General features: G+C 41.9%; 1 protein-coding gene across 1 annotated transcript in view; it reads left to right on the forward strand.

Moving 5' to 3' along the window:
- Positions 1–24,281, forward strand: part of LOC122260583 (protein Wnt-16) — a 234,284-nt gene extending 210,003 nt beyond the window's left edge. Inside the window, exons 3-7 of the mRNA XM_086544041.1 lie at positions 18,024–18,180; positions 18,425–18,551; positions 18,801–18,941; positions 19,150–19,404; positions 19,614–24,281. Of these exons, the coding sequence (XP_086400167.1) occupies positions 18,024–18,180; positions 18,425–18,551; positions 18,801–18,941; positions 19,150–19,404; positions 19,614–19,715 (782 nt within the window). The 3' untranslated portion in view covers positions 19,716–24,281. The remainder of the gene's footprint in view (positions 1–18,023; positions 18,181–18,424; positions 18,552–18,800; positions 18,942–19,149; positions 19,405–19,613) is intronic.
- Positions 24,282–27,500: the final 3,219 nt, after the last annotated feature.

Below are 27,500 nucleotides of genomic sequence, written 5' to 3' on the forward strand. Positions count from 1 at the left end.
CTCTCTCTCTCTCTCTCTCTCTCTCTCTCTCTCTCTCTCTCTCTCTCTCTCTCTCTCTCTCTCTCTCTCTCTCTCTCTCTCTCTCATCCTCTTCCTCTTCTTTTTCCTCTCCACCTTACAGTAAACGCCAGTAAAGAGGGCGTGGCTTTAAGTGAATCCAATATATGATTGATTATTTAAACACGCATGATTTTTTTTTCAGCGGGCTATCCAATTTCTGATTTAAGCTGAATAGTGATACATTTAAATGATTTGATATTGTTCTTGCCTGATTTATGCTAATTGTGATTTTAAGGACGTCTCTGTGTGTGACTCTGTTATTTAGCCTTTAGGGTCAATGTTAAGGAGGTTGATGATATTTGTGTGGTGTGTGTGTGTGTGTGTGTGTGTGTGTGTGTGTGTGTGTGTGTGTGTGTGTGTGTTCGTGTCCGTATCCTTTTCTCTACGCATTTATACCTGTACATGCATATAATAGTATGTGTATGTATACAATATGTGTGCATGCATGTGTCTGTGTCTGTGCGTGCGTCTGTGCCCCATACCCGCTTGCGCCCACACGAATCCGTACCAATACCCCACACAGCCTCGAAGAATAAAGACCCAAGATGCCCCACGTGGAAAATGATAAATCTTTTCCATCTCCTCGGCTCGGAATGCCACGTATCTCGTGCGAAGATCTATCATTCATCCTGTCATAATCACGCGAGACTTTCACGCCGATATGATCCATCACAAGAAGGTGCTTTTGGCAACATTTATTGCGCTTCTTCGTCTCGCCTTCTTCGCCTCCGCCTTCTCGCCTTCCTTCTGTGTCTTTCTCTGTTGTTGTCAGGATTTTGAAAGATATGTTCTTGTTATTGTTTTGTTGTTGCTATGATATCTGATTGTTGTCGTGATTATTATTATTATTATTATTATTATGTTGTCGTTGTTGATGTTGTTAGTATTGTTATTACAATGATCATTATTATCATTATTAATGGTATCATTATGTTTTTTAGTATTATTTACTCTCCTTCCTCTCCATCATCATCCAATAATCTCAGGCTTCCTCCCTTCTCCTCTTTCTTGTTCTTCTCTTCATTCTTCTCCGTGTATATATATAAACATTTTTTTTCTGCGAAGGCTTAATCCGTCAGCTTCCGTCAGCCGTGGAAGGCGGGTCAGTATTCAAGCCTTAATCGGGAAGGTGTGGGAGTCAGCGCTTCCATCTTCCTTTTTTTTTCTTCTTCTTCTTCTTCGCTCCTTCTCCTTTTTTCGTTTTCATTGTTTTCTTATTCTTTCCTACTTATTATTATCCGATTTTCGTCATCGTCATTACCACCACCACCATCAACCACCATCACCAGTACTTTTCACTGACATGGTTATTATCATAAATATAATCGTAATATAATTATTTTTATCACCATCATCATCATCATCATTATCACCATCCCCATTATTATCATAATAGGTGTATAAAGTGGCCAGGTGATTTATAATTAGCGGGATAGACGAGGCAGGTGCGGCCGTGCGAGGCTGATAGATAGGGGTCGAGGCGGAGGAGGTGGAGATTATGGTTGGGAATTATTGCAAGAGAGAAGAGGGGAGAGGAGGAGAGGGGGGAGAGGGAGAGGGAGAGGGGGAGGGAGGGAAAGGGAGGGAGGGAGGGGGTAAAGAGAGAGAGAGAAAGAGAGAGGGAGAGAGAGATAGATAGAGAGAGAGAGAGAGAGAGAGAGAGAGAGGGAGAGAGAAGAGATAGGGAGAGAGAAGAGAGAGAGAGAGAGAGAGAGAGAGAGAGAGAGAGAGAGAGAGAGAGAAAGACAGACAGAACGAACGTAAGAGGGGAGGGGACGGGGAAGGGAGGGGAGGGAACACGCCTGTGATTTATATGATATCGTGATTCATAAAGAACGCCCTTCATCACATGACCTGTTAATAACACTCGAATCCCCGCCCAACGACCGAAGAATTTCTAAAACAATAAGAAGAAAATTCCAAATAGCATGGCTATTGGGCGAAAAGTCGTGCCTCGCGGATTAGAAGTTTGAAATTGAATTTGCAATTGATGAATGGCTTCCATGCACGACTACACGCCAAGCGACAGCCGTGGCCGCTTTCAGAAGTCGTTTGAAGAAGAAGAATAAAATTAATTAAAGACTGATAGACAAATTTGTTGATTTTGTGACGATTTTATTCTGTTTTGTTTGTCTCTCTTTCTTTGTTTTTATCCTTTTCATATTTTTATTATCGTTTTTTATCCTCTTTTTTTCTCAATTTCTCTCTCTCTCTTCTCTCGATCATTTCTCTCCGTCTCCTCCCCTACTCCTCCCCGTACCCCACCCCCTCCCAGACTTATCGTTGCACCCATATCCCTAATATCCCCATCCTCCCCCCATCGCCCCTACCCCCCTCACAACAGGTCCTTCCTGGGTGGCCCAAAAAAGCCTTTAGGGCCCAAGTTAATGAGTTAAAAAATTAGGCTTTTGGTGTTGCGCAAATTGTGGCCAACTATTTTCGGTGACCCCGGGCGGTGTGTAGGGAGGGAGGGAGGGAGGAGGAGAGGGGGGCAGACAGACAGACAGACAGACACATAGACAGACAGACAGACAGACAGATGGGGAAGGTGGAGAGAGATAGATGGTAGAATAGAGAAAGAAAGGGGGAAGGAAGATAGAGAAAGTCAGATAAACAGACAAGCAGAAGCAGAGACAGAGAGATGGGGGATTGAGAGAGAAAAGAAAGAGAAAGAGAGATAGAAAAGAAGAGAAGAGGGGGTCGAGAAAAATAGAGAAACAGACAGACAAGGAGTGAGGGAGGTATGAAGAGGAAAGGAGTCAGAGCCAGGGAGAGGCATAAAGGCTTCGCCCCTTCGCTGCCGTGTTTGTGTAGAGGCGCGGTAACTCGCTTCTTGTTTGTTCGCCGAGTTATCGTCTCCGGAGTCGGGGAAGATCCGTCTGGCTGGTTAGAATATCTTAGTCTCCCCTTCCCGTTTTCTTTTTTTTATTATTTCGGTTTCGTTTTTTGTTTTGTTTTGTCATGCCGCTTTGAGATTACGGTTTACGAGGCTTTCGTGTGTGTTTGTTTGTTTGGGATAACTTTTTTTTGTCCGAGTTTCTGTGTTTGTTTTTACCTTGTTAATAGGAGCTATAAAGTGGAAGGTACATTGGCAGTGAGTTCATTATTTATATTATTTTTTTTGGTCACTTTCTCTTTAAGTTTGTCTTTGTATATTGTGTTTGGACATTTTGATTTGTTAAGGAAAGTTCATGATGATATGAAAAATGATTTGATGATAACGTTTATATAATAATGATGATAATCCGAATGTAATGATGATAATGTGAATGAAATAATGATACTGCGATATAATAATGATAATGATTATAATAATAACATTGATAATAGAATGACAATAATGGTAATTTCAGTGGCAATTATGATAATGATAACAAAGACAAACTTTCAATATTGATAAGAAAGATATTTTTAAAAATAATGAAAGAGATAACAGAATTCTTTCATTTTTTTCATCTTCAGCTTTCCATTCTCTGAACCCATCTCAGGTTACAGAACCCGCATCAGTGACCCTCAAAATTATAATAACAGCTTATAATCTCAGTACATAACACGGCGTCATTCGCACCGAAAATTACGTCTCAAAACACATGATCATTTTCTTGGTACATTTTCGCCGAGGCACGAAAATCGGCGGTCACCTGCGTATACCTGGGGTCGCAATGAGGTCGTTTACGGTAGGTCGTTATATGTGACAATTACTATGAGTTACGCCGTTATGCAAATCGGGGGAGAGTGGGAGGTAAGGCTGGCAGGGGTGGGGAGGGGTGGGGGGAGGGGGGATTTTTTTGGAGGGGGGCGGGGGTTGAATATGTATTATGAAGAAGTACTTGTATGTTTACCTCCATCTCTATCTCTTGTCTGTCTATCCTATCTGTTTGGATTTCCGTCTAAACTGTTTATTAGTGTGTGTCTGCCTGTTGGTCTTTCTCCTCTCTCTTTTCCTACCATTTCTCCTATTTCCTTCCCTCCAATTTCATCTTCCTCTCCTCCCTTCCTTCCTTCCCTCCCATCCTCCCCTCCCCTCCCCTCCTTTTACCTCCCCCTCCCCTCCCTCCCATCCTCCCCTCCCTCCTCACCAACCCCCAGGCCGCAAAAGACGATGTCCCCCTCTATACACACATTCATACTCTGCCTCTGCTCTATACTTAGCGCAGGAAACGTATTGCCTCGACGGGGATGATTTCTTTGCATGTGCAAGTTGCGGTTAAGGACTCGGTACGAGTTGGAGAGAGAGAGAGAGAGAGAGAGAGAGAGAGAGAGAGAGAGAGAGAGAGGGGGGGGGGGGGAGAGGGAGAGAGAGAGAGAGAGAGAGAGAGAGAGAGAGGGGGGGAGAGAGAGGGGGAGAGAGAGAGAGAGAGAGAGAGAGAGAGAGAGAGAGAGAGAGAGAGAGAGAGAAAGAGCGTTGTATTATTATTGTTGCCGTTATGGTTTTTTATCATTGTTATTAGATTTACGCTTGATTCTCTGTATTTATTTGACTGTAGCTTCTTATACGCGTTTTTTTTTCTTCTTCTTCTTTTTTTTTCTCTCTTTTTTTGCCACATTTTATGTTCTGTGTAACTTTTTTCCTCTTTTTCTTCGCCGGCGTTATCTTCTAGTTGTTGTTCGTCTTCTTCCCGCTCCCTTCTCCCTCCTCCTCCTCCTCCTCCTCCTCCTCCTCCCCCCCTCTCCTCATTCATCCTTCGCGATCCCGCACCCCAGGGACTCAGAACTTATGTGCTGACGGATGGCTTTTTTACGGGTGAACATGTGAAAAAGTTTGGACTTTTGAGTTTTTCGAGTTATTGGTCGTCGGTTGATCACTTAAGGCTGATGTGAAATTTGTGTGTGTGTGTGTGTGTGTGAGAGAGAGAGAGAGAGAGAGAGAGAGAGAGAGAGAGAGAGAGAGAATCATCGAAACTATATCAATCATTTGTCAATCTCATTGGCTCTCGCAAATATTAAGGATATATATATATGTATGTATATATATTTATTTATTTATTTATTTATTTATTTATTTGTATGTATATATGTATGCATATATATTTGTGTGTGTGTATATATATATATATATATATATATATATATATATATATATATATATATATATATATATATATAACAAAAATAACTGAAACACGTATTTATATCTTCCACATTAACATAAGAGAGAAAACCCAAAATGAAAATAAGCAAAAAATATGTTGCGGATGCGCAATAATCTCCGCGGCCGTATTGATGCTTAGACCTGATTATGCATAATTGCAATGCTATTGCGGGCCGCCTGACGGGATGAAAGGCAGCCGGGCATTAACGGCGTTAATGCCCTCTCTTCGCCCCTGAATGAGAAGGCATGTGTTCGGAAGTCGGGAGGGAGGGAGGGGGGTTAGGGGGAGGGAGAGAGAAAAAGGGGGTGGAGGGAGGGGAGAGGGAAAGAGGTGGAGGGAGGGGAGGGGGAAAGGGGTGGAGGAAGGGGAGGGGGAAAGGGGGTGGAGGGAGGGGAGAGAAAGGGGTGGAGGGATGGAGGGATAGAATAAGGGGTTGAGGGAGAGGGGAAGAGAAAGAGATAGAATGAGGGAGGGAGAGAGGGGGGGAGGAAAGAGAAAGGGAGAGAAGGAGAGTTGGGATGGAGAAAGGAAAAGGGAGGGAGAGTGAGGAAGGGAACGGGAAAAGTGAACTTAAAAGACGAGTATGGAGTGGGAGGAGGGGGGAGAGGTAGGAAAAGAGGGAATTGAGGAAAAGGTTAAAAAAGAGATAATGAAAGAGAGATGGAAGAGAAGGGAAGGAAGAGATAGCTCTTATGCTCATATATTAATATATAATAACATATCTATTTGCGAATATTTGAAAAGGGAACTCGGCAGTCTGTGTAACTCGTTTCGATCTCATTGAGAGAGAGAGAGGGAGAAAGAAAGAAAGAAAGAAAGAAATCCGAAGTGAAAAGTTAAGAGAAATCCCCTAGAGTTTTACATCCAATTCACCCCCTCTTATTGCAATGCTAAAGAGGCGATGATGTCCTTTATAATAACAACAAAAAAGTTCATGATATTATTATTATTATTATTTATTTCTTTTTTTGAGATCTGAAAGAAAATATGTAAAGTTCTAATCGAGATTTTGGCTTTTAAATCTATAAATCTTTGAATTAGAATTACATAACGTGTTTGTGTGAGCGCGTTTGTTTGTTTGTACGTACATACGTAAGTTTATATAATGTTTACACCCTGAGGACATTCGGGAGGGAGTCGTGACGTGGGCGTGACGTCAAGCGGTGATTCGAGATGAAAGTGATAAAAGCCTCGAATACGGCATATATTCTTACTTTTTCGCTATAGATACAAAGAAAGTATCTCAGGAACCGCGCAAACGAAATGAGAGAAAAATATCCTTATATATATGACAAAGACAAAGAAAGAAAACCATCGAAAAAAAACAGCAACAACAATAAAAGCCAAAAGGCACAACCGAAGTCAAAACAAAAGCAGGAACAAAGACCCAGCAGAAGAGCAACAACAAACAAAAACACAAGCGAAAGATGCAACCCAAGTCAACCCAAAATCAGGAACAAAGAACCGACTACAAACGCATTTAATAACATCGCGGTCGTTAGTGTGATGGGTTGGGCGTGGTTGCGGTAGTTACGTCATCAGTTGCAACAAGGTGATTAGGCCTACAGCTGTTGCAATACGGCGATCACGTCCCATCAGGTGTAACTTGATGAATTGGGTTGCGAGTTTGCAAATCGTGCGACCTGTGCACTCGTGGGTCGGGAAATGTTGGCGCACTCCTGCTATTTACTTTGTCACTTAGGTATTATTGTGTGTATGTGTATGTGTGTGTGTGTGTGCACGTATGTATTTATTAAGGTATATGATGCTTTACATTTCGTCAGTGACTATTGTGATGTTTTTTTATTATTACAGATCGTCATGTAATGGCAGTGATTTTTTTTCTTTTCTAATATCTTAGATTTTTTTTTCACTGGGATCTTTTGTTGTTTTACTTTTCAGTGTTAGAATTATTGCTTTAATAAGTTTTGCAGTAACTATGATACATTGATTACTTATATCACGCGTGTTATCAGACACATGTGATGATGGTAATGATAGTCAAGACAGTGAGAGATAATAGTAAGTTACCACTATAATCGCTGATAACTACGATAACAAGGATAATAACAGTAATAATGATAGTCGTGTTTTAATTTTGATTTCCATTAGTATGAATATGCATTCTTAACCACATGACACATCACATGCATTGTTCCATCACTCTGGTCATAGTCGTTGGAATCAAAAAGATTATATAAGAAAGCCCCGAAGCGCACGAGTGATGATGCCAATGAACAAATTAATAAAATTCCGAGCAGATGAATCCTCTCGCCTGGAATGACAAAACCGAAATTAAATAGCCTTTGCCTCCCCTCTCCAGCCTCCATTCTCCTCCGCCTTCTCCTCTCCTCCTCCTCTCCTCCTCCCACTACACTCCCCCACTCCTCTCCATTCCTTCTTCCCTCCTCTCTCCTCCTCCCCTCCCTCTTCCACTCCTCTCCATTCCTTCTTCCCTCCTCTCTTCTCCTCCCCTCCCTCATCCACACCTCTCTCCTCCTCCCCTCCCTCCTCACCACCTCTCCCCATCCTCCTCCTCCTCCTCCTCTTCCTACTCCTCCTCCTCTCCCCTCCCTCCCCCCTCCCACGGAAACCGGAAAATGTCAAACGGCCGAACAACCTCCCCTCGGCCGGTTTAATGAGAAGATAACATTCGACATCCGGAAAGAGGAGAGAGAACGAGCTTGCTATTCCGTGGCCCCGATAATGAATTCGTAATGGCGACGCCCCCCCCCAAAAAAAAAAAAAAAAAAAAAAAAAAGAGAGAGAGAGATTTGGAATCGAGGTTTGGGGGAGTTTGTTCGCGGTCGCCGACGGGAGCGCGCGGAGAGACGGGGAAAAGGGTTGATTCCTGATAATAAATTCCCGGTTCGCTAAATATGTATCTAAGTGAATACGTCGCGACCTGAGTTTTTTTTTTTTTTTTTTTACGGTTCAACTTTTTTTTTTTTCTTTAATTATCTTGCGGGATAATTATCGAGTTATCTAAGATGAGATCGCGGGATGTATCTTCTTATGCGGGGATGAATTTGCATGTGTTGGCTTCGTTTGGAAAAATGGAGCTTACAGGACACCATGGACGTCTGGCGATGGTGCTTTCTTGATGCGCACCTGCATGCATACACGTGTGCATACATGCATGCGTGTATAGCTACATACACACACACACACACACACACACACACACACACACACACACACACACACACACACACACACACACACACACACACACACACACACACACACACACACACACAAGCACGCACATACTCACATACATATAGATAGATAGATAGATAGATAGATGTGTATATCTATATCTATATATATATATATATATATATATATATGTATATATATATATATATATATATATATATGTGTGTGTGTGTGTGTGTGTGTGTGTGTGTGTGTGTGTGTGCATCGAAGTATGTATTCATGTATATGTTATTTAAACATACATGTAAAAAATATACATACATGGAATGACGAATCCAATAAGGTTTTCATCCATATCTATTTATCTATCTATCTAAATGTATATATCTATATAGTTAGCTATCTGTCTATATATTCATCCATATGTGTTTATGTACATGCATATACATGTATCCACTAAACGTTGGAATCAAGCCGCGTTTTGGATGATTAAGAAAAGCAGATTCTAGACTTTTCAAAAGTGAAAAATCATCTTGCGAATTAGTGGAAGATGTTGCACAGTTAGTTCTATTGATTTTTTTGCTTCTAGATAACACTTGTTGAAGAAAAAAATCTTGGAGATGATCTGACATCGCTAATCAGAATATAAATGAGATCTGGGCAGGTGAAAATTCCATGGTTAATGAATTTCTATGAAGACAATGCAAAATCGCAGAAAAAATGCAATTATGAGTGGAATTTTGTTATTTGCATTCGCGGATGTGAGGAAAGTAAGAAGATAATGTTGATTGAAGAACAGGGAAAATACGTGGATTTGATCAGATACTATGTTTTTGTGTCCATGCTTGCGCGCGCGAGTGTGTGTGGACCTGTGAGAGAGAGAGAGAGAGAGAGAGAGAGAGAGAGAGAGAGAGAGAGAGAGAGAGAGAGAGAGAGAGAGAGAGAGTGAGTGAGTGTGTAGCAGTTTGCCACCTCGCTTGCGCCGAGTCGCCACCCGACGGCAGCAGCGCCTCCCGCTCGACCAGGCGACCGCACTCCCTTATTGTATGGCGTCGAGTAGCGATCTCGTTCTCTCCTCCTGCCGTCTGTGTGTCACCTGATACCGTCCTGTGGCTCTCGGCTCCCTGGATCGTGTTGTCGTCTTTCTCGTTTTTTTTAAATAAAATTATAAATAGACAGACAGATAGAGGTGTATCTTCTGACCTTAGACAACGCAGACCGCCGAGCTTTCCGCTATCTGACAATCTCTGTGCGTATGACGTGGGGATTCATTAATCATGGGAGATAGCCAGTGATAGCTTGTTTTGTGGTGAAGTTAGAAAACAAATATTGTTTTAGTTGTTCTTTTTTATTGACTTTATATATTGTTATTAGTTTGGCCGCGTTAAGTGTGCTTGTCTTCGCAATTTTCTTTGTTATATATCTGTAATTTTATGTAGGCATTTTTTAAATTGTTTTGTGCTCATAGCAAGTGCATGAATAATGATGGTAGGAAAATACTTGAATAGCCATAGGTAATGCTAAATTGCTAGTGGTAGTTAAAACAAAGCGTTAGTGAGACGGACGGCAGAGGGGGAGGGGAGAGACAGACAGACAGACAGAGTCAAACACACATGCAGGCAGACAGACAGGGTCTAAAGATTACATACAACTCTACCGATTAAAATAAACCCTACCCCACCCCACCCACACCCTCCCTCCCGTTAAATGCCCCAACATCGAAAATGCATCAGAGGTTGAAGGCGAAATTTTGTCCCCGCGGGTGACCGGGACACCGCGAGACCTCCCGCCATTTTTCTTTGTGTCACCGGCATTGATAATATCCCTCCCTTTACTCCTCCCCTCCTCCTTCTCCCCATCTCTCCCTACCTCCCTGTTCCCCTACCCGTCTCCGTCTCCCCATCTCCCCCTCTTTCTCCTTCTCCCTATCTCCCCTTCTCCCCCTACATCCCTGTTCTCCCCGTTCTCTTCCCCTTCTCCCCATCTCACCCTCCCTCTCCTTCTTATCCTCTCTCCCCTCTAGCCTCCCTCCCCTTTTATTCTCCCTTTCACTCTTCTCCCTTCTCCTCTCCCTTCTCCTCTCCCCCTTTCACCTCCCCCCCCGTTCCCCTCCTCCTCCCCCCCTTCTCCTTCCCTTACTCCTTCTCCCTCTCCCCCTTCCCCCCTTCACACTTTCTTGATTTATACCTTCTCGCTTTCTCTACTTATCATTCACTCCTGAAAGAGATTTCATCTGATCTTCCATCTTGTCCTTGTGTGTGTTTGTATGGGTAGGAGGGGTAGGGGTGGGGGGCGAGGGGCGGGAGGGTTGTGTGTGTGTGTGTGTGTGTGTGTGTGTGTGTGTGTGTGTGTGTGTGTGTGTGTGTGTGTGTGTGTGTGTGTGTGTGCGCGCGCGCGCGTGTGGGTGTGGTGTGATATGCCAATCTGTGTTCGTAATTGTTATGTTATTTCATCATCAGTCTATCTATGATTTGCCTAAATTAATTTCTTTTCGAAGGAAATAATATTTGGTCCCGTGTCATAGTTGTTTGTTTGTTTATTTGCATACATTACTTCTCCCCGTCCTAAGGAAGGTTAAATGCCCCTTTAGGTGTCAGGAGAAGATGGTGTCGTTGATAAGGGCGGGCAGGCGAGAAGATCCCGTGATAGCACACTTCGTGAGGTCCTCGGCGCGGTGGGCTCTCGCGCCGCACTCGTCCTCTCTCTTTCTCTCTCTGTTTATTTACCTCGTTCTCTCTCTCTTTCTATATCTGTTTAGCTCTCCCTCTATCTAGCTATCTCTTTTTCCTTCTCTTTCTTCTCTCTTTCTCTCCCGTCTCTCTCTCTCTCTCTCTCTCTCTCTCTCTCTCTCTCTCTCTCTCTCTCTCTCTCTCTCTCTCTCTCTCTCTCTCTCTCTCTCTCTCTCTCTTCTCTATCACTCTCTCCCTCATCCTCTCCCTCTCCCTCTCCTATTATCACTCTCCCTCTCCCTCTCCTATTATCACTCTCCCCTCTCCTCTCTTCCGCTGTTTTATTCTCCTACATTGAACTCTTAGGAATTTCCAAGAAAAGTAAAAGAGGAAGCACAATACGACAGATAACAATGATGAAAATAATAAATCGATAAATACAGAAAGAAAACTAAAACTAAACACCCCTGCACCCCCCCCCCCCTAAGGAGAGTAAGTAAACGCCAATGCCGCGTGGGTGGCACCTTCCCTACCCCCACTCCCTCCCGTCCATTATCCCCTTCCTCTCCCCGCCCCCTCCCCTCCCAACACACCTGAGACCCATTAAATACGGCGCCATGTCCCAGCCTTAATTAATGGTCGTTGATTAAAAAGGTGGTTAAGCGGGGAAGGTTAAAGGGGAGGGGGGAGGGGCGTTAAAAGGCTGTTTGTGGGAGAAGATAGCAGGATTTTTTTTCTTCTTTTTCAGGGGGAAGGAGGGGGGGAGAGGAGGGAGGAGGGGCTTGTGGAATCTGTTTTTTTTTATCTGTGTTGAGTGTTGTTTGTTATGTCTTTTTTTTCTCTCTTTCTGTCTTGTCTTTTTTTTCTCGCTCTCGCCCTTCCTCCCTTCCTCTCTCTCCCCAGCCTCCCCATCCCTTCCCTCCTATCATCTCCCTCTCCCTTCCTTCCCTTCTTTATCTCGTATCTTGTACCTCTCCATCTCTTGGTATATACATCAGCACTCGGCCTATTCCTCCCTCCCTCCTGCTCCCTCTCTCCTTTCCCTTCCCTCTCTCCATATCCTCCCCCTCCCCTTCTCTCCCCCCCTCCCCTCCTCCTTCTCTCCCTCCCTTCTCTCTTCCCTCTCTTCATTTCCTCCCCCTTCCTTCCTCTCGCCCTCCTCCTCTCTCCTTCCTCCCCCCCTCCTTCTCTCCCTCCCCCTCTCTCCCTTACCATACCCCCTTCTCCCTTCCCTCATCCCCTTCCCTCCTTCATTCTCCCTCTCATTCTTTCTTTCCCTCCCTCCCTCCCTCCCTCCCTCCCTCCCTCTCATCTCCATCTCAGGGACTACACTCCGGCACTCGGCCTGTCGCTCTCGTCATCCGTTTAATGGTATCAGAAGTCAATTAATATTATCTCCTTGTCTTAGCGGGTCGATCAGTCGCTAATTAATCACAGGGAGCATCATCTGACTGGCATCTTTTCTTCGTTTGTTCTTCTTTCGTCGTCTTTTTCTTCTCTTTCTTCGTCTTCTTCTTGTTTTTTTATTTTTCTTCGTTTTTTTCTTCTTCCTCTCCTTAGTTTTCTTCGTCTCCTCTTTCTCCGTCTCCTTTTCCTTCATCTCCTAATTTTTATTCTTATTCTTCATCTTCGCCTTTAATATATTTATTGTTATCCTCTTCTTCTAAGTTCCACTAATCCTCTGCTCTCTCCACTGACTCCTCATTATTTGCCTCCTCGTTTTTCTCTTTTCCTCCCCTTCCTCCTCATCCAACTTTTTATTCTTATTCTCCTCCTCCTCCTTTGTCTTCCTTCCCTTCTCCCTCCCCCTCCTCCTTTTTTCTCCTTCTCCCCCTTTCTCCTCCTACCCCTCCCTTCCTTCCTCCTCTTCTTCCTCCTCCTGCTGTCCTTCCTCCTCCTCCCCCTACCCTCTACCCCCTTACCCCCCCGTCTTTTTGTATCACCCTCCTTAATCTAAATCTAACATTCATTTATTTACTATTTCTATTAGCTTTTAATGAAGGAAAAAAAAAATAGCCAGCCGGATTTCGAGAGTTCTCAGAACGGGTTTGATTCGATGTTGATAATAATGATTAAACGAAGACAGGTTATCATTTAAATGGCGAACTTATAAGGGTCTCGTTTGTCTGTGATGGCGGCGGGGAAGGATTGTGATTGGGACGATAATCAAGCATTGAGAAGCGAAATTATTTTTTACTTGAAGTCTATCGTGAATATAAATCACTAGGAAGGATGGATCTTATATTGTAGCCTACTCTCTCCTCCCCTTTTCGTCTTCCGCCTCTTCATTTTCCTTTTCTTCTTCATTTTCCTCCTCCTCCTCCGTCTCCGCCTCTTTCTTCTCTTCCCCTTCTTCGCTTATTCTCTCCCTACACCTCCTCCTCTTCTTCCTCCTCCTCCTCCTCCTCCTCCTCCTCCTCCTCCTCCTTCCCCTCTTCCCTTCTTCTTCCCCCCTCTCTTACCTCTCCTCCTCATCCCCCCAACCCCGCGGCATCAGTTGAGACAAAACAGAAAATCCAAAAATTACTAAGAGAAGTGACAGACGTGTGTAATTTGTCTACCTGTGATGGTACTCACGGCCTTCCTTTCTCCCTCTCCCTCCCCCCCCTTCACCCCTCACTCTTATATTCTTCTGCCGCCCCTTCTCCTCCTCCTCCCCTTCCCCCCCCTCACACCTCCCCAAATCTCCTCGAATCACCCTTCTCTCCGCCCTCGGCCCCCTCCTCCTCTTCTTCCTTCTTCTGTCTCTCCGCCCCCTCCCCCCTGCTCCCCTTTTTCCTACACCCTTCTCCTCCACCTCCCTCTCCGCCCCCCCCCTCTCCACCTCACTCCGCCCACACCCCCCTCTCCAACCCCTTCTCCACCTCTCTCTAGAACCCCCTTCTCCCCAACCCACCACCACCTCTCACCGCTCCCCTCTCCACCCCACCCTCACCCCCACCCCTATCTCCCCTCCCACCTCCATCGTTTGCTTGTTAATTAAGGGGTCAAGAGGGCCCATTACAGGGGAATCCATGTCACTCACTCGTACCAAGCTGTCCTAATTGATAATGACACACAAATTAAGCCCCGGCAGGTGATGTTTACGGTAGATGGATGGACGTTTGTAATGCCCCCCCCCCCCTCCCTCCTCCTCTCCGCCCGCTGTTGTTTACGGGGGTAGGGGGTGGGGGGGGGGAAGGCCCGTTTTGCGGTGGAGTAAACAGGATGGTGGAATTTGTTTGTTTGTGTGTTGGGTTGAGTTTTATTTTTTTTATTGTTTTTTTTCTATTTCTTGTCTTTGTGTGCGTGTGTTTATATCTTCGTTTTGTTTGATGTCTCTCCTTTTTTTGGAAAATATTATTTTACTTCTGGATAACTCCTTATGTCTGATCTCTCTCTCACTTTCTCTCTCCGTCTCTCTCTCTCTCTCTCTCTCTCTCTCTCTCTCTCTCTCTCTCTCTCTCTCTCTCTCTCTCTCTCTCTCTCTCTCTCTCTCTGTTTTTTTTTTCTCTCTATCTCTCTTTCTCTCTCTTTTCACACTCTACGTTTATTTACATCTATCCCTTCCACTTTCCCTTTCTCCCTCTCTCATCGATTATGTATTTTTTTCATCGCTCCTCCTAACTTCAGTTTAAAAAATGTTTTTAGTGACTGCATTTCAAGCAATTTTTTGAAGCTACAATATATTCGCTGTTTTTTTGCGTTTCGTCGGATTATTTCGTTTTTCTCTGGTTAAAACTGACAGTAATTGTCCCTTCAAGTTTATCTCCCTGTGTTTAGTACCCAGTGCAATGTCGGGAGAAATGTGTTTGTGTCTGATTTTGTGTACGTATGTGTTTGTTTGTTTGCTTGCTTGCGTGGCTTTCGAGCGCACTTGTTTTTTTGATTGTGCATATATGTTCATGTCCGCCTGTGTGTGTATGTGTGTATCGGTGTGTGTAAAGATACGAGAGCGTCCCTTCCCCCCACCCTACCCCCACACCCCTCCCCCCCACCGAGCGCCCCCTTGTGCCCGCTTCTGCTCCCCTGACAGAGAGACAATGGCGGCGGAGGTGCCAGGGTGTCCGTGAGCTGCAGGACGCGTTGCCTGAGGACAATGTGCGCATCCCCCCCCTCCCCCCTCCACTCACGCCCGAAAAGGGACGGGGACCCTGATCACGAAGATAAAATGTGTGTGCATGTGTGTGTGTGTGTTTGTGTGTTTGTGTGTCTGTTTACCTCGATGTCATTTATCACTGAAGGAACATTCTTTTATTTTATTTCATCACAGTCATATTACTATTTTTTCTAGCCATTAATCATATTATAAGCATTAATGAATATTTCCATCTGTTTTTTTTTCGATTTTCATCATTCCTTTCTTCGTCGTTTCATTTTTATTTATTTATTTTTCCTTTATTTTCACAATTTCCTTCCTTCGTTCATTGAGAGAAAGAGAGAGAAGAGGAGCGATAAAGAAAAGGAGAACGAGAATAAGAGAAAAGACAGTCAGGGCGATAAAAGATTAAGAGAGAAGGGAGGAGAAAGAAAAAAAAGATAAAGAATAGGGAGGGGAAGAGAGGGAGCTGGAGAGATATAAAGAGAGCGAAGGGAGAGACAGAGAATTAAAGGAAGAAATGTATATAAATAAAAATAATATGGCGAGTGGGTGGGGGAGGGGGAGGGGGGAGGGGGGAGGGGAGCTGGACCCAGAGGGGAAACAGTTTCACTTCCCCTCGCTAGACAAAGGACGGCTGGTCCTTAGAGGGGGTGGAGGGGGAGGGGGAGAGCGGGAAGGGGAGAGATATATGTACAATATATCTATCAGTGCATATCATGTACATCTATATATCTATCAATCTACCGCATTTGTCGATGGATATTCTACATCCACTTAATACTGTCTTTACTATTGATGATGATGACTAGTTATGCAAATGATAACGATGATGACGGTAATAATAATGATCTTGATAGCAAGATTATTGCGATTTTATTTGCCTCTGAACAAGAACGGAAATTGTGGTGGTGGTGGGGGGGGGTGTATTTGTTTTACGTGTCTCGTGCTTTGCCATTTCTCCTTGACGAACTTCCGGTTCTGTGCTGCGAATCAAGTTTAAATTGAGATTTCACCTTTGAGGGCTTGATTTTTTTGTGCATGTTTTTTTTTTGTGTATGTATTTGTTTCTGTATCTATGCGCGCGCGCGTGTGTGTGTGTGTGTGTGTTTTAATGTATGTATGTATGTATGTATGTATGTATATATGAGTGTGTATGTAGGTATGTATCTGTGTCTGTGCGTGCATGTGCGTGGAAGATATTGGCTTACAAACGAAAGAAAAAGAAAAACAAAACAGCATCGCCGGCCCCAAAGAGTCAACGCCGAGGAAGGGATATCCGATCCCACGCGAAAAAGAATCAGGGTCAGAATAATTGGACCAGGGAGTGAAGGAGAGAAGAAAACCCTTCACTCGGGGACCCCATAATGAGGGCGAGATCTACGAAACCACAATTGCTAATCCTATTAACGGGGTGGTGTACTTTAACAAGCGATCCGGGTTTAGGGGGATTGGCGCGGATTCCGAGCGCTGGGGGGCTTTTTTCTCTTTCTTTCGTTTTTTTTTTTTCTTCTTCTTTCTTTTCTTTTCTTTTCTTTTCTTTTCTTTTCTTTTCTTTTCTTTCAATTTCGCTCTTTTTCTTTCTCGCTCTTTCTCTCTCCTTATTTCTCGCTCTCTCCCTCTCCCTCTCCCCCTCCCCCTCTCCCTCCCTCCCTCCCTCTCCCCCTCCCCCTCCCTCCCTCCCTCTCCCTCTCTCCCCTCCCTCCCTCTCCCTCTCCCTCTCCCTCTCCCCATTCTCTCTCTCCCCTTTCCTCCACTGCCTCACACATTTCCCGTTTCTTCAGGTCGAGTATTCTGGTTGCGGGTCCGACGCGCTCATACTTGCGGTCCGGATGTTTGTGCGGCGCAGATGCGGCGGAACTCGATTTGGGAGGTTGCGAAATGTGGCTGGGATTTGTGTCTTTGTGCGGGATGGTGGGGGGAGATGGGATAATTAGTGGGGAAATACTTGGATTAGTGTTTTGCCTCATGTAAGAAAGAAAGAAAGAAAAAAAATGCTGTACATACCCTGGCGATCTTCTTTTTGCTCTCTCTATTTTTTCTTCTTTTTTTTTCTCTTTCTCATAATCTCTTGTTAATTAACACGCGTGATCAGGCGCGCGGGAGTTTTTAGATATATGGAATTTCTACATATATAGTATTTCAACTTGTTATATAGGTATATAGATATAGATACATATATACATAAATAAAAATATGCACACACACACACACACACACACACACACACACACACACACACACACACACACACACACACACACACACACACACACACACACACACACACACACACACACACACACACACACACACACACACACACACACACACACACACACACACACACACGCCGACGGCTGGCCGGTGACGGGTTGACGGCACCACAAAGCACGGCGGTCATGTGAGTGACGTTTGAGGGGGGACTCACGCATCAGCGAGCACCCTTTGTGCGCTCTCATAGGCACAGGTCAAGCCGCGATCATGATCTCTCTCGCTCGCTCGCTCGCTCGCCAGCCCCTTGCCAGGGCTGTTAGAGAGGCCACATTTTTCCTTTTGGGTGTAACGAATGCGGGTGTGAGTCAGTATATTACTTGAATTTATATATCTATCGGTGTGTGTGTTTGTGTCAGTGTGTATGTGTATTGAAGATGGTAGATAATCCTAATATATATATTTTTTTTTTATAAAATGACATGTTGAATTAGCACTATCTGCTTGGGTCAGTGGAGCAGATGTTTTTGGTTTAGCGCGCGCGTGAGTGTGTGTGTGTGTGTGTGTGTGTGTGCATGTATGTGTTAGCCGTTGCTTTGTGGATGAGTGTTCATCCTTCATGAGATCTGGCGTGTGTACAAACTAGTTCCAAAGATTGCATTTATATATTTCACATTTATCACATCTTATTCCCACTGTTATTTATGAAATGTTCACTGCATTACAACACCTGTTTTCTTCTTCCAGGAAGCAAAGAAACCGCCTTCATCTACGCAGTGACTTCGGCAGGAGTCGTCCACGCTGTGACCCAGGCCTGCTCCTCGGGAAACCTCACCGACTGCTCCTGCGACATGAGCAAGCAGGGTCTGTCCACACCCGAAGGATGGAAGTGGGGGGGCTGTAGGTGAGTGGAGGGAGAAGGAGCGAGAGAGGGAGAGAGAGAGAGAGGAGGGTGAGGAGGATGGCGGATAGAAGGAGGAAGAGAGTATGAACTTTGTAGAGAGAGAGAGAGAAAGAGAGAGAAAGGGGGGGGGGGGGGCATGTGAAGAATGAGATAAAAAAACAACACACACAACCAACCCTAAATGAAGGGACATTCCTCCGACACTGAGCCAGCAAAAATTGTGACCCCGTCCTCCTCCTTTCAGCGACAACCTCCGCTTCGGCATCCAGTTTGCACGGCAGTTCGTCGACGCGCCCGAGAAGGAGCGACACAAGAAGTTCAAGAGGGTGAGGAACCTGATGAACCTCCACAACAATGAAGCCGGGAGGGAGGTCAGTGCGAGGATTCGACTATCGAGTGTCGATTTATTGTGGTATTTTGGTTTTTAGTGACCGATGAGGAGATTTACGTTGCCAGTTAATATAAACGCTTGAATGTGTGTGTGTGTGTATGTATATATATATATATATATATATATATATATATATATATATATATATAAATTGTGCTATGGAAAGCATCGTATTAAAAACTATGCAACTGACTGTCGATGCCATGCTAAGTGTTGATCCTTTGACCAGGCCATTTCAAGACTGATGAAGATGCAGTGTCGATGCCACGGCGTCTCCGGGTCCTGCGAGCTGAAGACGTGTTGGCGGTCGATCCCTACCTTCTCTGCGGTCGGCGACTACTTAAAAGACAAGTACAACGGCGCCAGGCAGGTGAGACTCGCGATGTCCATGCGTGGCTTGGTTGCGCAGGCTTGACATTCCCGTGCTGGCGATATCCGGTCGGGAAACTAGTGTTTTGTCGTTCTGTTGATAATGGTAATGTCGGGGTTATATCAACACCGGAGAGGTTTTGTGAACACATTTTTTATCTCATTTATTCACCATCACCGCTGATATAAACCTCCTTCTTTCCCCGCAGTACAAGCGCAAGAAGAGGAGCCGCAGCTCGCGGAGGCGCGACCGGTCCCGCGGCCGCCGCAAGCGCCGCAGTCGCCGGAACCGCCGCTTCCCCGTCGGCAAGGACGAGCTGGTCCACATCCACAAATCCCCGAACTACTGTGTGAAGGATCCCAAGAAGGGCATCCTGGGAACCCAAGGACGCTATTGCAACAAGACCTCGAGGGGCGCCGACTCGTGCGACCTCCTGTGCTGCGGACGGGGCTACAACACGCAGGTGGGTCGCGGTCGCCCGTCACTGGCTGCTCGGCGCTGTGTGGCTGTTGCTCTGGCTGTCTCCTGCGGATTGCGCATGTTGGGAGGCATGGCGGCGAGAGAAAGACGTGGATCTGATTCATGGCCATTGAACCAGTTCATCGAACGTGATATAAATAGCAAAGAAAAAGATATGATTGAGATATTAATAAGACCTTCTCTTAATTTCAGGTGGTGCGATACGTGGAGCGCTGCCACTGCAAATTTGTGTGGTGTTGCTACGTCAAGTGCAAGACGTGCGTCACCAACGTTGATGTCCACACTTGCAAGTAGTGTTAGAAGTACATGACATCAACGGCAGGCATCCTGTAGTACACAAGGAGGAAGATCCGTCATCGATATCAAAATCTACCCTTCAAAAAAAGAAAAAAGAAAAACACCTCAACAAGAGAAGCTATCGGGAGATGAAGTAAGGTGCTTCGGGGAGTTCATTTGCCGTCGTCTCCGTCGCCTCTCGGCGTCCGAGGATGGCATTGGACGCGGGAGGAACCCACTACCGTGAGAGGAACTGTGGTGAGGAGTCGCGAACGAGAAGGAAAAGGAATACGTCTGCTACGTCGTGAAATGAGAAGGAAAAGGAAAATGTCTGCCACGTCGTGAAATGAGAAGGGGAAGGGAAAAAGTCTGCTGAAGAATCCGTTGCCATGTTTCCTTGCAGGATGGAATGGAACGAGAAAAGGAAGTGATGGAGAAACGCTAATGTTTAACTTTGAGGCTTATGAGATGAAGGTAATCTGGAGAAAGAGGACATTCTTATATATATCTTTTATTTATATATACATTTTAGATGCCGGTGACTCCGATATTTGGATTTTTGTTTATCATTCTTACGTGTAAGAATATCTCTGTTGTGTGAAAACTTATGTCAAAGGGAAGGGAAACGAGTAAATAGACAAACTTACTGTACAGTATTTCGCTTTTGTTATAAGTGTGTTGACACGCGCTATCTATTGAGACTTAATAGAAGAATTGCTGATCTATTTACCTTTTATTAGACATAGGAACAGGAAAGAAAAAGAGAAAAACGAATAAAAAACTTGATATTTTCAACCAGAGAGTAAGCATGTAGATCGAGTCAAAAGAGAGTGAGTAAATGTAGTTCATTTTAAATGGAGCTTAAAGTCGCGATCCTTTCACACCAGAGTCCTTAGGAGAAAAAGCACAGTTGTGTAGACGTCTCAAGAAAGAACACAGCTCTTTTATGGAAATGAAACTCCTCTTGTCACACCGTTTTATGTTTTTATGTAGAAAGTTTAGCATAATAACCAAGCTTCTCAGCAATAATTGGTAACGCGTTACCGATTTCCTGGTGAACTTGAATTTATTGAAACTTTCCTTCTCTTTTAGATGGCCATAGTTGATAAAAGTACTTAGGAAAAAATGTTTTATTGTACAAATTAGATTTTTTTCTTCTTTTTGGAATAATATATTTACATCTTTCACACCTTACAATTGTTGGGTAAGGCTATATAGTAGTGGAAATGTACTGTTTATTGTATGCTATGTTTCTTTTGAGTATGGAAGAAAAACTATTATATATGTGGCAGTCATTTGGAAGTTGCAAGATTAATGCATCTGTATATGGACATAGATTTTTTTTTCATGTGGATGCTTAACAGTAGAGATAAAACATATTGAAATGCAGTATTGATCAAATTGAACGTCCAGACTTAGATCCTTCTTTTAATTAAGATAATATGTTCGGTGAATTGTACTGCAATAAGGTTACCTGTATGCTACATAAAGAATCTTAGCTATAATTGGATATATTACCTCAATATTTATGGTGTGTTTATGTATATAGTGTCTCTTTTCATGATCAGTTGTAGTTTCATAAACTATGCTGCGTTTGTATATAGTGACTTTTTTTTTTTTGCTTTCTTTCTTTTCATTCTTGTACTTTTTTCATACTTTGTTTTTGCCAAAATCAAATGTTTAGTAAAGGGATTGACAAATTCTAGCTTATTAGCTTAAGGCTTCTTTTGAGAGAGATCATGAAAAAAAAAACTTTGTAGATTACTGAGATGCTGTCAATAGTGTTAGGGAGGGAAAACTATCCACATATTAGTCTGGCAAAAGACTAGAATAGTCATCCCAGAAACTCGAATGTAGATCACCAGATATAAAATATATTTCTTATTCTTTTTTCTTCTTCTTGGTGTTAATCAAAGCTCTGTTATTTTATCAGAATGATTGCCCTTCGTAGAGTGAGTGATAGATACCTCAAGTTTTGCTTTATACGTCCACCTTTTTTATGTTGATGATACTGAAAAAAATATGATATTTATTTCAAACTACTAAAACGGAGAAATTGGAGCTAAATGGGGTATGTTATCATTTCAGTTGTCGCTTTTCATGTCATGTTTCATGGTAGGAAGTGAATCTTTCTTAGACATTTTGTTATGTACCTTTTTCAGATGCTATCTTTGTCTGAATTCATTGTGGCAGCTTATGAGAGCAAATATATCATAATTAATAATCATTTAAATTCATTCATTCTGTGAGCACAGCACAAGCCAGCTTTGCAGATTTTTTTTTATTTAGCACAGAGTTTCCTGTTGAAAATATGTTGATATAATTATTTATGTTGATTTTGATTCAAAAGAAGCATTTGTTTCTTCTGTTTGGCTGCAGTGTACCAATATATCTTTTTTGAAATATGAAATTCACTATCCAAGATTAGTACACTTACAGAAAATATGGAAACTTTTTGTTACTTAACTTTAGGCTCTTATTTCGATTCACTAATTTCCTTATATAGTGGATTTGCACCATCATTAAAACAAGATTATTAATGTCGTAGGAAAAATAGTTCCTAACCCTTTTGAATTCACAACGTACATGCAGAAAAGCCACAAGTTTCGCATCAAAATTCAATCTAAAAAAATGCACCATTATATTCACCTATTGTTTGTGCTGTGCTCAAAGCATATTTTAAGTACCAGTGTTGCCAAACTTGTGAATAACTCGATAATATATGTTTGCCAAATTCACATTACATAAATGCTGTCGTGAACATCTTTGAAATCCTATTCATAAGATATATTTGTGAAGATTTATTTTTGGAAATGTGTTTTCATATCTACCCCCCAACCCCCTCCCTACCCCATCCCACCAACACAAAACAAAAAAAGATGAAAAAAGATGGATTATGGATAAATAAAAAAAAACATGAAATTATCCATGAGTGTTAGAGGAAAGTTGACTTCGTGTTCTTGCTGAGTCATTACAGCAAAGGATCTTAACGATGTTTAAGGAGGACCTAAGATCTACTTTCTTCTAATGTTGAGTGGCTAATTTGTCCTTATTTTTTATGAATAACTGATGTTCACCTCCGCAACCACACTCTTTGTACATAGCTGTATTATATATATATTCATTAAAGCAAGGATGTAGAAACTCTTATTCTAATAGTCTAGATTAAACTGATCTATGGGTTGAACTGTTTATGGCTGATCACTGTTTCTTTCTTTAACATTGGGAGCATCAAGGTGTAACATGGAAGAAAACAAACATCGTGTATTGAATTTTGAAATTGTGTATTAAATTACTGAAATGCGGTATGCTAATAAGGGGGAAAACACTATTTGACCCAAATTCTAAAATAGGGAAGTACATTATACGTGTTTGATTCAGATGGGTGTTCTCTGACTTTCTCTGCTCAAAATATTGCTTAGTCGTTATCAAAATATTTCGTCCGTATGTCTCTCGTACAGAAAGATGCGGAGTCTCTCTAACTACAGTTCAGAATGTTTAAATAGTCCATGTTGCGCCACATGTATTCAAATATCACTTTTCCTCACCAGAAGTTTTGATTATTATTTTTCTTTGAACTTGATAAACAGTACTGTTGCAGGAAAGGTTTTGACTCCAGTGTCCATGTCAGCTGATGGGTGCGTTAAGCCTTTTTCGACTTCTGTTTTGACCTCCTTATGTTCCCGCCAATGTATCACAATGAGCTTCTTTTTTATCATCAAACCTCAGTTGACTCACTGAAGTTTATAAGAGGTCTCAATAGAAAGAGAATTTGGCACCATAGGATGTTATACTGAGCTCTTCCACAAACAGTTACTTAAGACTGTCGACTTCGGAAAAAAAATCTTGGTAATTTTTCCGCCCTTGTTATTATTTTTTTTTTATTCATTTTTTTTATTTTTTTTTTATTTATTTTTTTTTTTTTGCTTTGTCATTGCCTTTAAGTGTCATGCTAATTCAACTTCTCGTATTTGAAAACAGCTTTGTTAATGGATAATAATGAATATATGTCAAAGTGTTGTCAGTAGGCATTGTAATTACATTGCATTTAAGCCAGAGATCACCTATAGTTGTGCCGTTGTCTTAGTTTGTAATAAGGTGCTGTAAAACCTTATCAAAGTGTTTCATTTTGTGTTACGATCTGATTCCAAATGTATAATTCATATTTTTTGTTCACCATGGAGACTTTTTCATCAAGAATTCTTACTGCAGGAATGTCTGCTAGTCAATGCAAGCTGTAGTAATGAAATAGCGAATACACTTGCTTTCATATTTCGCATTGGGTTTTCAGCTCAAATGTCTTAAATTTCTTGTTTTTACCCCCACTCGAAAATAAAACATTTTTTTAGTCTAACAACGATTTATTTATTAATGGTTTATTTTTTATTAAAAAGCAAAAAACTATATAAAAATAGAATAAGATTAATATATAGTTAAACCTGTTATGTCCCTGGCTCTTCTCATTTTAATGTGAATGACAAGTTGTCTACCTTGCAGCACTTATCTAAAGACTAAGACACCTGCCCTCAATATTCTAGATGAATGGAAAATACATTGTATTGTGGCAATAAAATAGCCCTCATTCTTCGGTCTTTTAAATACCCACAAAGTATATTAATAGCAGCAGCCAGATGAAAATAAAAGATGTTGCTATATTAGGATTTCCTGCATTCTCCCCATTAAAAAGTGGTAATTCCAGGAGAGGACCCTGGTAAGCCAAGTGGAATGGGACACATTTTCAAAACAGAAGAAGAACAAGTACCCATTTCAAAATGGCAGCGTAACGAAGACTCAAGCTTCGAAACGACACTTTCATTGTCATCTAACATTTAGTATGTCAAAGTCACTTTCTTAAAAGGATAGTGAAATCACTGTTATTTTTATGACTATACTACAATAATGACATCAGTATTATGAAATGAACGGATAACAAGCATCAGCACAGACTTAATAGATTTGCCAATAATGATGATAAGGATGCTCTTATGACATCAGTATTATGCTAAGAACAGGAAACAAGCATCAACCCAAAATACACCCAGTAATGATAAATATACACTTTATCATACGGATGGATGATCATAGTAATAATTCTAATCATGATTACACTACTCTTATGAATTAATTTCTTAATAAATAACACGACACCCATTAACGGATAGACAATGGAGAATTAAGGAATAAATGAGCTATGGATTTGCAGCTCATCCCACATACGGGCATGATAGTGTTATTGCATTGGTCACATATTTTTTAAGATTCTTTTTTTTCAGTGTCGTTGCATTTTGATATTCCACTCTTCCTTTCCTTATGTTGTAAAAAATGCAATGTATTTATGATTATGGTTATGAAACATATTTTTCTATTGAATCATTCTACAAGCACTATACAGATATATATATATATATATATATATATATATATATATATATATATATATATATATATATATATATGTGTGTGTGTTGTGTGTGTGTGTGTTTGTGTGTGTATATATATATATATATATATATTATATATATATATATATATATATATATATATATATATATATATTCAAAATGTTTATATTCAAATATGTATATATCTATATAACGGAAAAAATATATGTTTAAAATGTATTAAAACATAGATGTATACATACATATATATATATATATATATATATACATATATGTAATATATATACATATATATAATATATATACATATATATATCTGTGTGTGTGTGTGTGTGTGTGTGTGTGTGTGTGTGTGTGTGTGTGTGTGTGTGTGTGTGTGTGTGTGTGTGTGTGTGAATATAACCCGCGATTCCGCCCGCATATCCAACAATCTGGGCTTAAACAGTAGGGGAGGGCACTCGCAACGGATCAGGTTCTTCAACATTGATCCTGCACTGGGAAAGTGTTTTACCCTATGTGCACTTCTTTGAGAAAAAGAACTATCTACCGAAAAACACTTTCAGGATGTTTAGTTCTCCTAAAGGCGACAATGAGAGGTACCCTAAGATCGATTCTAAATCCCAGTGCCCTCAAGTTCCCTCTTGTTAGTGAACCCGCGAGTTTGAGTTTTCGAGCGAGTTTCGAGTCAGTTGTTGCATCGTCAAGACGGGCGTGTGTGTGTGTGTGTTTGTTGTGTTGGTCCCTGTGGGTACTGGATGTACATTGGCGACGCGGGGTACAGATAGATGATGTAAAGGTGCCATCGCTAAATAAGGAACCAGATCAAGGTCTATGTATGCAAACCAAATAAAAACTCGCAAAAATTAAGGTAAGTAGCACTTAAAAGAAGTGCTTAAAAGAATGGAGATCCAGTGAGGGTGCGAAGAGCTCCTTGGATAGAGCTAACTTCAAAACTAGATAAAGTTAGGCTGGTCGACGAGTTAGGATTTTGTAGACAAATACACCCTGAAAATAACGCATTCAAAATTCCCGCCAAAAATCGCTTCATGCGATCGCTGTGCACACGGTACGCCATGTACATGATTAAATCATAAAGAAACCGCATCTTTAACATTTTTATTCTACAGCAGACAGGTATAAGATGACACTTTTGGTTTGTTTGCGTTATATACCCGCAATTTCTCTTATATACATCACGCCCTCCACTATTATCGGGACCCGATGGTTGGGTATCAGTAGAGGGTGAGAGGAATCCATCGATACCACTCTAGTGGTATTTAGTAACGCGGCGTTAGTCGGAAATTGTACCTGATTATTATATTTAACGTTCATAATTCAAGTGAATCAAACTACGCAAAAATGAAATAGCCTACCCATTAAAGTATTCAAAGAAAACGGAACTGGCTCAAGGTGTTTGCAGAAAACGTTAAGTTTGTGAACATAGGTAAGTAAAGGCGCGTAATAATTCCAACAGAATTTGAGAACAGCAATAAGTCTTCATTAGCAATGATTAGCTGTATCATAATCATTGTTCTGTACAGCAATGTGGCTTTGTGTGGGGGAGGGGTTCAGATATTTTTATTTCAAAGATGAGAAAGATTATGGAAAATGACGGAGGTTACACAAGAAACCTCTAGGATCATATTATGCCATCATCATTATCATTACAATTACCATTGTCATCTTAATCATTTTCATCCTCCTCATCATCATCCTTATCATAAGTACAATTGTCATTATCATCTTCATCATCATTATCACCATCCTTTTTACCATATTAATTACATTTACCATTATCATCCCCATCAGCATCTCCATCTTTATCTTTAGCATTATCATTATCATCACCATTAATGATAGTACCATTACTGTTATTGTTAATATCAATAAAATTAATGATAATATTAATTCTATTGATATTATCATTAATTTTATTTATCAGTAATATTAACATCACCATTATTACTGTTATTGAGATAATAAGTAGTATTATCATCAATATTATCATTATCATTCTTAGCACTAATATTCTCATAACTACTATTATCAGTACATTTAGTATTGTTATCATTATCATCATCACCATCATCATTAATGGGTTTACTCTGCTTGTGATGTTCAGATAACAAATAACTGTATGGGCCAGGAGAACTAGCGAATAGCGGCCTGTGTGTGCTGCATTTGGTGAAAGCAATATACTGCAAGGCTGCGTAGATGATTCGACTTGAAGCCGTGATGAAAACACACTGAAGACGCGCTAGGGACTCAAGACTGGCCCCACCCCGTCGAGAGGTAAAGCCGGTAATTTTGCTGATTTTGAGCCTGGTCATGAAGCTCAGACGGGAGAGAGGGGGATTGACCTAAGCCAAGGTCGAGGTTGAACTGAGGTCTTGGCAGAGTC

Source organism: Penaeus japonicus, unplaced genomic scaffold (assembly GCF_977035675.1).
Source record: "Penaeus japonicus unplaced genomic scaffold, GWHDUDI00000001_assembly GWHDUDI00000014, whole genome shotgun sequence".
In the NCBI taxonomy this organism is placed as follows: domain Eukaryota; kingdom Metazoa; phylum Arthropoda; class Malacostraca; order Decapoda; family Penaeidae; genus Penaeus; species Penaeus japonicus.